Below are 15,833 nucleotides of genomic sequence, written 5' to 3'. Positions count from 1 at the left end.
TTTTGGAAAGAGGAAAAGTATCCTTCACCTATTCTGTAGTCATATATTCTATATGACATATAGTCACATAGTCTAAATTCTATAGACTTTCTGCTTTTTTTTTACTAGATAGAGCTGAATGAGACAGGGAATTAATGAATATATACAGTACACTGTTGATGGCATCCGGGGTAGCCATTGCCAAGCTGCTGCCTGTTTCTCCTACCAAGTACCCGATTTAGTGTCCCGTGCTGAAGCAGAAGTCATGGGCTGTTAGGACGGAATAGCGCTTCCTAGTCTGTTATCAGTGAAAACTTCCGTCCTTGGCTCCAGAGAAATGAAAAGGTTTGTGTGCTGAGCTTGGCAGGAGTTCTGGTCCTCATGGGTTGGTTGGGTTGGCTTTTGGGGGGGGGGTTGGTGGTTGTTGTTGTGTTTTGTTTGGGTTTTTTGTCTTCTCAGGAGCTTTCCCTTCTGTTGTTGTACCCCAAAAGCTATCCGGGGCTTTAATCTCAGCCACTACTAACAGTGTGGATTTAGGTTTCATGAGTTTAGGACCCTTTCACAGATACCCCCCGCCCGACCTCACCATTGAGATAATTATGAATGGCGGTAGCTGAGTTTTGCCAATAAAAAGATCACAAATAGCAGAAGGAATTCCTCTTTGGGCACAGGAGTTATGTTCCATATCTTAAAAAGATACTTTTACAAGACTTAGTACGAAATACGATGCTATGGTTGTGTGCAACAGGCTTGTGCAATTTCTTGCACATTTTGGTTTTGTTGGTTGCTTCTGCTGGCATTAAAATTTCTTAATCTTTTTCTGATAACGCTGAGTCAAAACCAGAGAATTTAAAGGGGAAAAAAACCAAGTGGTTTTCACTTGAAAAAACAGGGCTGGTTGGAAAGAGAACATCGGGTCAATGCTTTCATGAGGTCACGACTGTCTTTTTGCTGTTTTATTAAAAAGAAGGCTGCTTCTTTCTGCAGACTATGATGATGTATATTAATGACTTCTGGAAAGTGGCCCTTCTGCCATCAGCACTCGGTTGGAGGCACATAAGCTCCTTATAAAGAAGTGCCAGGCTCCTGCTACATAAACACCACTGCCACAGGCCCCCTCAGTTTATCTGCTATTACAAGGGGGGAAAAAAACCAACAAACTGAGTTCTTTCTTGAACTATTACACTTAAGTTTCTTTCATGGTGTACAAACTGGTAGGGGAATGAAGAGGAGAAAAGTCAGATTTCAAGCAAAAGAAAAGATGTAGTTATCAATAGTGATTTTTTTTTTAAAATATTTTTAAAGCTAAACTTCTTGGGAAAAGAACTTTACATGAAAAAATAGTGCTCATTATTAACTACAAAAATCGTCTTCTGAACATGGGTAGCAGTGGACTTTCAGCTTGGTTTCTCTATTGAGGCATTTTTGTTTTCTGAGAATCCTTTAGCAGTAGTACAGCAGACTGGCTCTTCCTCACTTCCCTATTCAAATTGCAGTAGTGTTTAACAACTGAAGTAACTGGAACTTACACAAAATTGTGTAGTTTCAACTACTAAAAGGGAGTAGTTTATGGAAGTTTAAAGAGAAGTGTGAACTTCTTGGACTGTCCTTTCATCAAGAAGTACTGAAACTGTAATGCTGATGGGTTAAAGGAAAACAACTTCATGATTTCATGTTTTGAGGTGAAGTTTCTCAGTATCTCTTCCTGTATAAAACTGACAGAGATGAGGGAGAAGTTAGAGACAGTAGTGACCTGTACTTAACAAGGTCTTATTTTCTATTCTTAAAAAACTCCACAAAATTATGAGTTCCATTGTATCAAGTGTTTATCATTACTACAGAGTTGAAGTTCTATTCAAATGGTGTCAGCTGTTAAAGAAATATTGTTAAAGGCTAAAAATGTTTTTATAAATAGTGGAACATGAATGTAATCACTTACCAAATGTCTTTGGATTATTTGTTTAACCATTCAATAATGCTGGGGAAAAAATCATAGGTCTTATTTATGAATGCACTTTAGCTAGCTCATTCATTTTAAACAGGCATATTTTACTGTTAGAAAAATCTACAAATCTGTGCTGCTTCAAGCACTTTGCTATAACTTTGATTAACCATTGTGCATTTTCCAGAAATGTCATTATTACAGAGCTAACTCAGAAAAGCACACCAGAATGTATTCATTTAAAAATGCACACATTTATTTATAGTCTAGCAGTTTATCGTTAATCTTGGTTAGGCATATATACACCCAACCTGGAAAGCAGAATTTGGTTTTGGAATGTAATCAAAGAATAACTTTATTCTCCTCTGGATCATGTAGCACAAGCTCTTTAGGAATAAAGGGCAGGGATCAAGAGTATAATCCCATCAAAGAGGAAGAATGGTCAGTTTAAAAACATTTGTTCCATTCACTGTAGTGTGCTGTTGTACCTGAAAATAAAATGCTGTTTGCAGTAATACTGAGCTTCATCTTGTTAGTGATCTGATGAATTTTACTTTGAGGAGAAACTATGTATAAAAATTACACCTTTTTAGTCAGCAGTTCAGTTTCTTGGGGACAAAACTGAATGGTACAAATGTGTGGTGGTGTTTTTTGTTTTTTTTTTTTTTGTTACCTGTTGTCTGTCAAAACCAAGACTACTCAGACAGCGTAACTAAATTCTGTCCTCCATACTCAGCGTTTCATCTTTCAGAGTGAAAATGCGACTGCAGATGGAAACCATGAGACCATCACAGCAACCAGCAGCAAAAGCAGTCCGCCATCCCTGATAAGATGCACAACAGTATACTTCCTCGGCTTCAGTCCACATCCCCGAGACCTAAACCACTCAACCACTTCATTCAGGTTATATTGCTGAGGCTCATACCCCAGCTCCTTTCTGGCCTTCTCCATACTAAAATAATGTGTGACGCCAGTTTTGTAAACTTCTGTGCGAGTGAGGAGAGGCTGAAAGTTATAAACGTGTCCTACAAGAAAATGAACTATTTCAGTAAGGAATGCAAAAAAATAGACAAGGGAGAGAGGAAGACGACAAGTTGGGAACTTGTAACCCAAACCTTCCACTAATGGTCGGAAAAATTCAAAGTTATTTACAGGCCTGCCATCTGAGATAAAATAGGCTTGGCCTGCAGCTATGTGCTTTTTGTTGGCTTTGAGGGCCTCAGAGGCAAGGATATGAGCCTGAACTAGATTGTCTACATGCACAAATTCTACTAAACTAAGAGGATCTCCATATACAAATTTAAACAACCCCCTTTCAATGTAACTGACTATTCTTGGAAGATGTCTTTGTTCTCCAGGCCCATAGATGCCCGCTGGTCGAAGAGCACAAGTCCTTAATACACCTTTCCCGTTTCCAAGCTTGGCACCATTTGCTTCCAGCACCTTCATTTCAGCTAAAGATTTGGTCCGGGAGTAGTGGTCTGGATGAAGGTGAAGAGGTAGATAAGGCAGAGATTCATCCCCATTTTCTATAATCTGGCCTCCAAATATCACGTTGTATGTGCTTGTATAAACCAGACTCGACACTCCTGTGCTCCTGCAGGCTTGAATGACATTTTCTGTTCCTTTCACATTAACATCCTCTATAAGTTTTTGGTTCAGCTGCTCCCTGCCAGACATTCCATAGGAAGCGATATGGAATACGCAGATTACATCTCTGAGAGCCTCTTCCACTTCAGACAGGTGACAGACATCCCCCTGCATGAACTTTATTCCCTCTGGCACGGTCTGAAGTGGCTTCGCGACATCAAAGAGAATCACATCAACTCCCTTTTGGTATATAGCACAACCTAATCTAAAACATGATAGAAACCATATGTTAGTATACATAGAATAACAACGCATGTAACATTTCAGCTGGAGGTAAGATAAGACTATTAACTATTTTAACACTGATTTTTTTTTCCCCTTTCTTTTTCTCATGGGAGTCTCTGTCACACTCCATCAATACTTTGGAGAAAAAAAAAAAAAGCAGCAGAACTGCTCTAAAGGAAAATTCAGAATAGAGGTAACCAAAGTGCTTTCAGCAGCCTTTTGGAAGAACCCAGCTATTTCTCTGCTTCTGTCCTCTAGAGATCAGCAATAGCAAACCTTTCAGATGTAAACCTGCAGCCAAGTATTTTTTACTGGTTTTATCTTATTGCTGTTGTGCCATCCTGATTCTCTTAGAAAAACAGGTTGGTCTTTGCTGTTGTGTTTGAAATTTATGGAGAAGATGAACGAGCAAGATGCTTCTAAGCTGGTATAAATACTTTGCTGCATGTCTACATTTTACTCCCAAGTCACTGTAAACACAGGTATTGATACAAAGTATAAATCTGGTATTCCTTTCCCCTTTTCCTACAACTGTTATATTTCTATAATGCTTAAAAGGGGAGATAGTGGAGGAAAAAGCTGAGCAGAAGTCTGCTCTTTTGAGAGTGCTCCCTGCACCCCCCACCACGAAATTTACTTTTTGGTCATGACTGTAATCTCTCTTACTTATGTAAACAGTTGTCACTCTGCAGGTACTCCAGAAGATAGTCTAGGGCACAAAATAGTATTTTTTTCTTTACGCGGCCTGCAGAGCCATCTACATACAGCAAGGTGAAATGGATTTCACTTAAATACGTATCTTTCTAACAACTCTAATCCTAAAACATCACTGTCCATAAAAATAAATATATCCTTAAGAGCAGAGGGCAGCTGGAGTATTTATCTATATGGCTAAGCATGTGCGTAACTATTTGCAGGCCACAGCCTACTGCCAGAAGGAAGATCCGCGTGCAAGTGTAGGCTTGCTCTTCAGCATAGACTGCAAGCTGATGACCTAAATCCCCAAAGGTGACCAGACAGGTAAATATCTGTAAGTCACTTGCTGCTCAGCGTGTGGAAATGGAGCAACGCACCCACATGAGAAACAGAATAACATGTTTGCTTAGACCTGAGACCCAAGATGGGATGAACTGGATCTGGCATCCCGGGCCCACAGTTTTCCCTTTTACAGGTGGATTTTGTGGCCTTGCTAGCAGCCGTCTTTTATGTTTGTTCTTGTATGCAGTAATATTGAATGCACTAACCGGCAGCCAAAATAACCACCTCCTCCAGTAATAAGCACCGTCTCCTTGGCAGTACTTTCTGGTTCCATCCTCTTTCCTGCGGCACTAGGTAAGGAAACTGACCTACAAAACACACGGTGAATATACATGTTACAATCAGCTGGAGTCTTCGTGTCGCTATGCATCCCGTTATTCACCGATCCCTTGCACGGGCTGGCTGAAGCCATTCCTTTCACCACCGCCGGGCGAGGCAGCCGTGCGCTCTGCCCGGGTACTCCCCGAGGCAGAGGCTGTAACTTGCAGGAAGAGGCAAATCCCGCTCCCCTTCCCGGCCTCGTTCAGCGGCTACGCCGCGTACCCCGGCTGCAGGCGGGGCCCTACGGGCGGGATCGGGCCCCTGCCCCCCCCCAGAGGCGGCCCGGCGGCGGGAGGGGACCCCGGGGGCCCTGCCGGCCCTACCTGCGCGGCCGCCGGGCTGCTCGGGAAATGGCGCGGGGGGCGGCGGCGCCACGAGATGGCGGCGGCGCGGCGGGGGCGGTGTAGCGGGCAGTCGCTCGGGAGGCGTCGGATGACGTTAAAAACATGGCCGGTAGTTGGGGCTGGCCGAGTTGTGTCCGTTGGTGTGGCAGGAAGATGCTCCTTCTCCCCTTCGCGGGCCTGAGGATGCTCAGCCTCGCTTGGTTCTGAGCCTGATCTACTTCCAAACAGGGAGCCCCTGGCCGGCTGTTACAGCCGAGCCTTCCTGGCGTGTCACAGCCCGCGGCTCTGCTGTCCCTCGGCGGGTGCCTGCGCGCATCGGCCCAGGGCTGCGAGGCTCAGCAGGGCGCCGGGACGCTTGAGAGGGGCCTGGTGGCTACAGAGCCCTCGAGCCCGGGGTGTTTTGGCGGCCCTCCTGTCGGACACGCTGGCGTGCAGGTGCTGCAGCAGCCTTCAGGTGTTGCGCCGTGTCCTCGCAGCTGTCTCGGCGCCGTAAATGCAGCTGCCCCGCGTCCCGGTGCAGCCAGTGGCACGTGACGAACACCCTGCGCCTCGAGCAGGGGCTGACGTGCTCTGGGCGGTGGGATGGGTGAGCGAGCAGGATGGCCGCCGAGCTAAGCGCCGGAGCCGCTGCGAGCTGTGTGACAGGGCTGTGACGGGGAAACGGCGGCACGGGCAAAGTCTGCTCTGCTGTGTTTTCCCTTTCTCTTTTACAGAAGCGTGAGTCGCTTGGGGCGTGTTAGAAAGAGCTCACAGAGTGGATTCGGTGTCAAAACCACCTAAAATACACAAGTTTTTGTTTTGCAAACCCTCGACAGAAGTAGCCGCGTTATACTGCGGTTTTATTTACATTGACGGCTAGCAAGAATTAAAACTAAGCAGTTTCTAAAAATAATTCTGAGAGAATGAAAGGTTATTTTATTTTAGCTGTGATTTCTGGTCGGTGAATCTCTGTGACTTAAATAGTAATTTCGAGTGTGGAACTTGTGCTGTGCCACCTGACCGCGCAGAGCTGCTGCATCCGTGTGGCTGCGGTGTTGGTGTGGAGGGCATCCTTCAGTCACAGCTGATTTCCCCGTCTGTCGTCTGTACGGGCAGAAGAGTGGGTTTCAAGCAGCCCTGAAGCATTCCTGAAAATACTATGGAGACATATAATCAATGGTGCGTTCACAGAAGTGTAACATTTGTAGCTCAGAAGCAGAAAAATTGTTTGGGCATTCCTAAATATTAAGTATATGAATTATGTAGTGCTGCGTACGTCTTCTGGATTTATGCATAATACCTCAACCTACTCGATGAAGATTTTTAGAAAATTTTCCCGAGTGTTTTATCGCTGGCAAAGTACAAAAGAGTCCTGATTTTTCTCTTGAGACCTGCTAACACAAAGTGGTTTATCTTTAAGGACTCTCAAGCAGATTATGGTGATACACAGCTGATGTCTGTCTTGTGATGGATCGGATTGTGTTTGAGTGGAGCGTCACGGAACGGCGGAGTAGCTGAGGCCAGAAGGAGACGCGGGGTATTGCCCAGCTGCACCCCGTGCACAAAGCGGGTTCAGCCAGAGGGGTTACTGGGGACCGTTGCTTTTGTGTATCTCCAAGAACGGAAACTTCACCGTTCTCCGGAGAGCTTGTAGAGCTTTGTACAGTCTGAATGGTGGCTCTGACCTTGCACTCCATGTTGTGTAGGTAAATGTTTGTATTTGAAGAGGCAGCTGTTAACCTCAGGATGACGGTTTGTCCTCTGGGCTTTGTGGTATGTCCTTGCAGGACAGTTTGCAGGATTGAGACCGCTCTCTCCTTACGCGTTCTGCTTTTTTTGTGCTTTCTGCCTGGTATGTTATCTATGGTAAGTGAATTGTGTCAGATTGTCTCATAATTAGAGTAAATGTTATGAATATAATAAAGCTGTAGTTAAGATACTGTGGAGCTTTTGCTCTTAAACCACTATCAGTTTTATTTCTCATTATAGTAAATAGTCCTTTTTGGCTTCAGAGAATAGTAAGGAACGTTCATTCCTTCACAAGGGTGACATCTGTGAAAGCTGTGGGTAAATATTGTCCTCATTTTACATTGATTTGATGTTAAGACTTGACTCTCTGATCGTTTTGCACAACCCATTTTTTCATGCTCTTTCATTTTCTGAGACTCTGCTTTTCCTAAGACTTTATGGACTTTCTGAACGTGTCATAAATTTTGTATTGCCATCAAATAGATCGACTTCCAGTTTTACCTTATACACAATGGAGTGTTTGTCCTGGGATTGTTTCTTTTTTTGTCTTTTAAAAAAAACAACGTGTAAACCTGGTCTCCGCTACCGATTTGCACTTTAAAGAACCCGGCATTTCAGAGCACACATTGCATATATCTCGGTGTGCAGAGAATCAGACTGGGTTACAGTCACTTGAAGAGATCGTATTGATACATGGAATTGCACACTAGGGCAAGATGTGTCAGGATGGAAGCATTTGCAGTGTAACTGGGGGGTTGTCTGGCACAACCTGAGTTGAAATGAACCTGAAATAGGCTGCAAAGAAATCCTTAAATCAGCAACTAAACAGAGCTAAATAAGCAGCTGTAGCGAACAATGCAAGTTACAAAGAACGAGCAATGAAATCATTAATTATTCTTTCATAGTACAGTAGTTCATCTGGTTCCCTTTGCGGTTTGAAATACTTAGCTAGTAAAATTATTTTTGTCATCAAAATACAACCCGTGCCACCAGTGCTGTCTCAGGAAGCAGGGCAGTATTTCATCTGGGGAAATAAACCTTAGTCTACTAGTTTTGTATTATTTGATTGATTTCTTTTTGGTATTACTGAATTGTGGGTTTTTTTCATTGAACAATGGGTTGAGAGAAGAGAACAAGACTTGAAACTAGGTCAGAACCAACCACATAAATGGTCTTACTAAAACATGTAAAACCAATTTTTTTAGAATAGTACTAAAAAGGTAAAACCAGCATCTACATTGTGAATGGTAGTAGAGAGAACTGTAATGTTCAAAATTAGAATAAAACATTCAGTCTAGATTAGACTGGAATATTTTTAAAGGAGACAGGGTTATGGATAAAAACACTACTCTGAGTTTTATTCTTGGCTCTAGGAGAGGTTTCCTCTGTGACCTTCAGAAAGTTGATTTCTCTTCTGTAACAAAGGTAGCATTGCACTTCTTCAGTGCCCCTGAAGTTGTGGTGGTCTTTGTTTCATTTGTGTTTCTGACGCTCAGATTGGAGGTGCTGTACAAATATTAATAAACCAGGAAATAAATTGTATGGGGCTTAAAGAGTTTAGGCAGGTATGCAAGTTAGATCCTCTGAGAACGTTAACATTGACTTCTTTTTAGGAGACCTGTCCACTGTACAATATTGCTTGTGGGAAGTGTCATACATTTGGGGATGTGGAGACAAAACCCCAAAGTATGTAAGTTTCTTTTCCTGTGAGTTCCAGTAGTGGAAAAACTTAGCCTCTCTCTTCCACATTGAGAAAGGAGAAGAATTTCACCATTAATTGTATTCCCTGTTTAGTGAACACCATTCAGTAAAGCCGATTAAAATTGTTCATTCGAACAGTTGCTTTATATAATTTTCCTGATTTGATTCTTCTGTTGTTCTCTCACTTTAGGAGATAGGACTTTGTAAACATTTGTAGCCCCGACTAGAACGAGGTGCGGGCAGCAGTGGATTCCTTACCGAAATGAGTGTTCACAAAATGGAAGGTAGTTTCCACTCAACAGAGCTCTTGCAAAGGGTCAGACTGTCTGCAGAGTATGAGGTCCTTGGGTGAAGGAAGAAGTTTGGTATATGTTGTGCTGAAGATATGTGGTCTCTGTTATATGATTCTTCCTATAATGTCAAAAAAAAAAAAAAAAATCTCTGTTTTATTTCAGTTTTAAGAGCATCTTGAATGCGAATGCAGATTTTTGGGGGAATGTTAACCTGTCGCTAGCAAGTTCCTTTTCATACACGCCCCGAAGCAACATCCAACAGAGAACACAGAGGGGCTCGGATGTGATGTTGGCAGCAGCAGTGCAGGGCCCTGCTTGCATTTCTGTACCACCTTGTTCCGTCAAGGCTGCTCTGCTCAAAGCTGTCCGCAGCCAGGAGCCTTCCGTAGCCCCCTTTCTTTCACCGGGTGATGGCAACCGCTCCGGCCTGTGATGCTGGCGTAGAAGACTGTGGTCCGCTCTTCAGAAGGTACAAACTGCTCACATTTTGGCTAGTTTCACCCCAAAAGATCAGGTTGAGTAGGAATACTGAGCAGTTGCCAGCTGAAACAACTTAAAGCATCTAGATAATTCCCTTTGCAGGTATGTATTTTTCAGGGTGACCTGAGAGAGGGTGCTGTTGTACCGTAGTGCTGATGTAGCACAGATACCTGACGTCATTAACATCAGCGTTATATTTGATGTCATGGTACCAGAGCTTACGTTTTAATTGCTCACTAGGTATTTCATGCAACATATGGGCACTTACCTTGTAAACAACGGGATTACACAAGTCAGCTTTCTTTCCAGATAGCTGTTCACAGGTTGGAACAGCCTAAGCTCAATAGTCATGCTTTGACTATCTTGGATTTTGTGGGTGGGTTTCACTGCAGTCATCTTTAGTGCATTAGTTATGAGAAATCATTACTAACAAAGAAACTGAAAATGCTTTGAGTTGTTTTTGCAAGGATTCTTAAAGAACAAGCTTGATTCTGAGGTGTCTTCAGCAATATGAAGTGATGAACACCTTCTGTGAAGTCATCAAAAATGAACTACTTTTCCATTCTGTAATGCTTCAAAAATGTAATTTTCATGTTTTCAAAAGTAACATTTACTTATTTATCCGAAAAGGAAGGGAAGGAAGAAAGTTTATGTATTTTAGGATAAGCGAATGGTTAGAGCACAGGACTGAGAACCTGTGTTCTGCCTTTTTGCTTGTTTATGGTCTGTGTGTCTCTTTGGGCACTCTGCAGAGCTTATCAATAACTCAGTTTTCAGAATGAGTGGATATTAATCTTCATAACCTCCACGGAGCTGAACAGTCTCAAGGGACTCTTAACAGCCACTCCTAAGCGTTTCAGCCTAGGTGTCTGAAGTAAGTGGTTGCTCCAGCAATATTGATCTTAAGCTCCCTTAAGCCTAGTGGGTTTTTTTTTAAAGTTGTAATTTGACCTGATGTATTTATTACCTGATGTTCTGAGGTGCTAATATCTGTTTGCAAAACACATTGCAAACATGTTAGTACTTAACGGTATAAAAGGATGTTATCCAATAAAATTGCAGCACCTTAGAGGTAAAAAGCCAAATTTTAGTCCATCCTGTAACTTCATGAGTAATTTCAATAATGCAGAGGAGGCACACAGAACTGCAGGGGCTAAAGGATTGAGCCTCTTTGTACCTGAACGGATTATATACTTTAAAAATTAGTACATTAAGAAACGTATTATGAAAAGACACGTAAAATATTCTTGAACTAAGACTTTCACAAATGTTTTTGCTCTCAGAGTGAGGGAGGACAGGTTTTGGAATGCAATGCTGAATGCCTTTGATTCAGTTACTTAAAGCGTGTCTTCTTGTAAATTGAAATAGGCAACTATGTCAGAAGGTGATTATATACTTACATTTCAGTAATTGTCTGATTCGATTTCAAGTGAGATTGATTTGCACCCATCTGCCATTATTTACCATACTGATAATGAGGAATGGCTTTTCTGCTGTAGTAATTTATAGTTTCCTTCAGTTATCCATAGGTTTACAGAAATCTTACCCTCTTAGCTAGCAAAACCAAGATGAGGTCAGTCTGCTATGAATCATTGACACTAGTAATTGAACATCCAGTTGATGGTTGGAGATGTACTACTTTGATCTTTTGGAAGGATCTAAAGGATCTTCCATCTTCACAGGCAGCTAATCATCTATTATACCATATGTAGAACAGACTCGAGGCAAAATGTGTTCTTTAATCTGTATTTTGTACTGTTAATTTTCTGTCTGAATAAGAAAGCTGTAGGTACTGGTGGTGAGGAAGAGATGTGTCAGCAAGGACACCAAAGCCTGAATTTGTTGTAGCATTTCTGTTGGTTTCTCAAGAAGCTGTATTTGCTGAGGGGGAAAGGAAATATATTTGCTGAGGAAATGTTCCCCATCTTCGCACTTACATCTGGTGCTTTCATATTAATGATACTGTGTTCAGGGTCTAGGCAGTGGTCTCCTATTTTCAGGCACTTAGAAGCAAGAAAACAGAACAGACACTGGCCTAAATATGGTACTACCCATTTTAGTTCTGTAATTACCTTGAAAACATTGCAAAAATTACATAATTTTGCACAGGAAGGATTAGGTAAGAGTTTGAAGATGTAAGTAGAGGAATACTACCTCAAAAAAAAAAAAAAAAAAAAAAAAAAGGATGCGGTCTCTTTCTTGCTTCAGGTGTGTTTAAATTAGATAACTTCTATAAGGCTTACTTAATGGCATCTTGGTATTTACAGTAGCAAAACGTTCTTATTTATCTGTGATGCTGTTTGTTCTGTTCCATGAAACTAATGACTGCAGAATTCAGAATTCATAAGCTTGTTATCGTGGTCTGATGTGTGGCTTAATTTTGAGCTTAATCAAATCAAGTGGTTCTGGCACAAACCTGAGTTTTCCTTTGAAATGGATTTGTTTAGAGCCAAACATTTTGAAGGTTGAAGGCACTTGGTCAAAACAAAACAAATCCCTTAATACTCTACAAAGGGGCAAAGTTACTAAGTTGCAAAGATGAGATTGCTATGAATTTATCTGCTGTTCGAAAGCCTTATTTGGACATGTTTTGTCCTGGAATGGTAACACAAAGAACATGTTCATAGTGGGATCTTTTCAACTGGGAGTGTGAGTGTGCTGTAGCTTGATTTACTGCAATGTATTCTAGCTCTTAATTTTCATTCCGCTTAACAGAAGTTGTGGATGCGGCATCTGGTTATAACTAATTTTGAATTTTTGGTACTTTTGAGGGAGAAGCAAGACCTGAATAACTGGGGGATGCAAATATATGATTTTTTGTTCGATTCTTGCAGTGAAAGAATTCTGACTGAGCTTCGCATTTAAAGTGCTGCTGCTTTACCTTTCAGAGAGTATCCAACCCATTGGAACAGAATTTGTGCCAGCAGAAAAAGCTGGCTTAATTCCAGGACATACATCAGCTCAATTCTTCATTCTTCCTAGGAATATGGAAGAATCAAACATCAAATGCATTATGGACAAGCTGTATAAGCTGAAATGTTCTTCTAAATGGCTTAGAAGAATGACATGTTCTAGTAACTGGATTTCTTGTATAATGAAAGTTTCTTAAGTCTAATATGTAATCTTAAAAAAAAAGGTACCTAAAGTTCTTTATACACTAGCTGAATAAAATTATATAGATGAAAATCACTTGCTTAATCGATTTAGATAATCAGCTTTAACAATTTATAATCGTTATTATCACAAGAATGCCTGTTTTAGTGGTTGTCATTTTAACACTTCCCAAGAGAAAGCGTTTTCTAGTACAATTCTTTCCCCAAGTCTGTCACTGACATTGCCTGAGTTCCTTTGCCCTTTTAAAAAACACTCTGGGAAGGCAGTCTGAGTGGCCAGTGAGAATCCCTTGAGTGCCATATTGTAATAGTAAAGCCAAACAGATTTCATCATTTGGTCCTGGCTCAGCTAGGAGCAGGCATCAACTAAAGCAGGCAGTTAATCACATTTAAGCAACATGCAAATTAGCTTATCAGGCAGAATCATCACACCTCCCGTGATGTTTTTTTCTGTTTATGAAGAAAATGCCTTCCATAATTGTAACTGAAAAAACCAAAATGACCCACAGTTTGTAAGTGTTAATAAGAATATATTATGCAGCAGAACTCTCCTTGTGTCTGGGTTGCAAAGGGGGTCACGCTGCTTTTGCCTTTTCGGTAAGGTTTTTGTCAGTGATGGACTTCCCATTGTGTCTTGAAGTTTATTAACTTGGAGAGAATTTCGAAGTACGGAAGACCCTTGTGAAAATAGACCACAAGCATTCCTCCCGTTTCGGTAGGAAGCCTATTCCCCGTATTATCTCTGGTGAGAAATGGAGCAGTCCAGCCAGCGCTGAGTAAGGAGGCAGGCCTCCAATTTCTCTAGATTATACTTTAGGAAGGGGTCTCGGTTAAAATCTGCTCCACTGAATGCAGCTTTTATAGATAATCTTGGTGCAATATTACATCATTAATGTGTTCCATAATTTAGACTTCTTAAAATTAGAATTAATAGATTGAGTTATTAAATTTCTGAAACACGTTGACCACCGGGTGCTTCTGGCCATAGTAGCTGCAGTTAATATCATGGCCTGATATCTTAGGGTGAAGGGGCTGTGGGTTATGGACCTTTAATTTATTTTCTCCTTTTATGGACTAAGAAGAGGAATATTTAGTACAAAAATAAAGGCTAAACTAAACATAGGAAGGTAAATACTACAGAATATACTGTAGTGGCTATAGCTTGTTTAATGCATAGTACAGGAGGGCTGCACAACAGCACTCAAAGGTTGTCAGAGTTCCTTTTCTTCTGGTGCATGTGTTCTGTGGCTGCATTTGCATTTGAGTTATGCCTGTTGTCTTTCAGTTGCACTTTCTGAAATCTCTGGGCAGTGGAGCTGTTTGATTTTGACTCTTAGTAGTTGAACTGTACCCTTGCAGGTGGGGTACCAAATGTAAACTTTGAATACCATTCAGCTAGGTCTTCATGTTCCTTTACTATAGACACTGAGTTTAGTAAAGCTTTGTGTGTCCTCTGGCATTTTAGACTTCAGAGATTACAAAGAGACTTCTTTGTAACAGCGCAATGTGCAGATATGTGGTGGCATTCAAAAGAACGGATGAAAACAGTTGTTGCCACTTCTCATCTTTTCGTTAAATGTCTTTGTATTTTCCTCTTAATATTCTGGCTTGCATTGCTGTAAACCTGAACTTTCATTTTAATGGATAATTTGTTGGACGTATCCCCATTTGTGCAGGTGTGTTACTGCACAATGCGGGGCTGTGGTTTAGCCTCCTGAGGTTGCAGTAGCTGTTTAACATGCTGACAAAGTTTCACAGATCTAAGGTTTCAGTTTTAAAGATCCCAGTGTTACTAATTTCTGTCACGTATCTGATCATCTCAAGGGTCTTTTTCCATCCTAAATGATTCCATGATTCTTAACCCTTAAACATGCTCACCTGCTTGAGCTGAGGCTCAGCTTTGTATTTTTTCCATTCTGTGAGATACATTCTCTCTGACCTCTGTTGGTTAAATCCAAAGAGTTTTGCATGGAACATTCTTTCTCAAAAGGGACACAGCGGGTGGCAAGTCGCACTCAGCTTCTTCTAACTGGGTTTATGTTCAAGGCAGATGGATGAAAGATGAATAGAAAATAAGAGCAGGGTGCAAACAATTCCTGCCAGAGCTGTGAAACTGAGGCAGTGCTCAGGGTGGAATGTGTCGCAGTTCTGCAAAACAGGATCCTGTAAAGAACCTCACCTGGCTTAGCATCTCACTGCTACTTTTGCCACAAATTCTAGCTGAACGTGGCTCTGCTGCAATGCAGATGCAGTTTGTGCTTGAGGGAAGATCTGGGATTTGAGACTTGTTCTTCTGGCAAGTTGGTTCAGGTCTGAACACGCCAAAAAAGTAGGTAGGAAGAGCCTCACATTTAGAATTTTTTAGACTCCTACCATTTAAAAAAAATATTTATTTTGAGTAATTATGCTTGGTTTTAGCAATACTGAAAAACAGTTTATGGTAGTAAGTGTGAACCAAGTGGGGATGATAACATCAGAAAAGGTAAATAGGAGAAGAGGAATATCTTGTGTGTGGAAAAGCTTTCTGTGAATCACACCAGTGAGGCCAGGTGTGTCACTGGTAGCAGTTGCCCATACTTCATACAATAACATTTGTATTCAGGTTTTTGGCATAGTTCCCTTGGATTAGTAATATCTTTTTTCCTTGGCCACTTTTGTAAAAGCAATTATTTTTAGTTGTGGTTTTCCATTTACATATGTATGTCTTTATCTTCTGTACTTATCTCTGATCCAGCAGGGATGCTAACACCCCGTGTGGTTTAACCCCAGCCAGCAACTAAGTACCATGCAGCCACGAGCTCCCTCTCTGCCCCCAGTGGGATGAGGAGGAGATTTTGGAAAAAGGTAGAACTTGTGGGTTGAGATAGGAACGATTTAATAATTAAAATAAAATATGGTGGTGACAATAATAACAACAACAGTTGTAATGGAAAGGAGAGAGAGGGAGAGAGGATTAAAACTCAAAGGGAGAAACTCCAAGTGATGCACAATACAGTTGCTCACCACCCGCTGACGATGC

At 41.5% G+C, this 15,833-nt stretch overlaps 2 protein-coding genes across 2 annotated transcripts in view; one reads left to right on the top strand and one right to left on the bottom strand.

Moving 5' to 3' along the window:
• Positions 1 to 2,155: 2,155 nt before the first annotated feature.
• On the bottom strand, positions 2,156 to 5,536 carry SDR42E1 (short chain dehydrogenase/reductase family 42E, member 1). The gene is made up of 3 exons (XM_080410753.1): positions 5,479 to 5,536; positions 5,041 to 5,142; positions 2,156 to 3,776 (listed from the first exon to the last, which is right to left on the bottom strand). The coding sequence occupies exons 2-3, from the start codon at positions 5,106 to 5,108 to the stop codon at positions 2,669 to 2,671; spliced, it is 1,176 nt and encodes a 391-aa protein (XP_080266879.1). The 5' UTR covers positions 5,109 to 5,142; positions 5,479 to 5,536; the 3' UTR covers positions 2,156 to 2,668.
• Positions 3,783 to 15,833, top strand: part of HSD17B2 (hydroxysteroid 17-beta dehydrogenase 2) — a 47,047-nt gene continuing 34,996 nt past the window's right edge. The window contains exon 1 of the mRNA XM_080410754.1: positions 3,783 to 4,816. The gene's annotated coding sequence lies outside the window, so the exon portion shown is untranslated. The remainder of the gene's footprint in view (positions 4,817 to 15,833) is intronic.

This window comes from Falco punctatus, assembly GCF_963210335.1.
Source record: "Falco punctatus genome assembly, chromosome: 14".
In the NCBI taxonomy this organism is placed as follows: Eukaryota; Metazoa; Chordata; class Aves; order Falconiformes; family Falconidae; genus Falco; species Falco punctatus.
Note: the sequence above shows the minus strand (reverse complement) of the source record. Positions and strands in the feature narration are given on the sequence as shown.

What these genes read in the sequence shown, in the direction of transcription:
- SDR42E1 (XM_080410753.1), bottom strand. Translation starts at nt 5,108, where the DNA reads ATGGAACCAGAAAGTACTGCCAAGGAGACGGTGCTTATTACTGGAGGA. An exon ending in GGTGGTTATTTTGGCTGCCG is followed by an intron (nt 3,777 to 5,040) that starts GTTAGTGCATTC and finishes ATCATGTTTTAG; the next exon opens with ATTAGGTTGTGCTATATACC.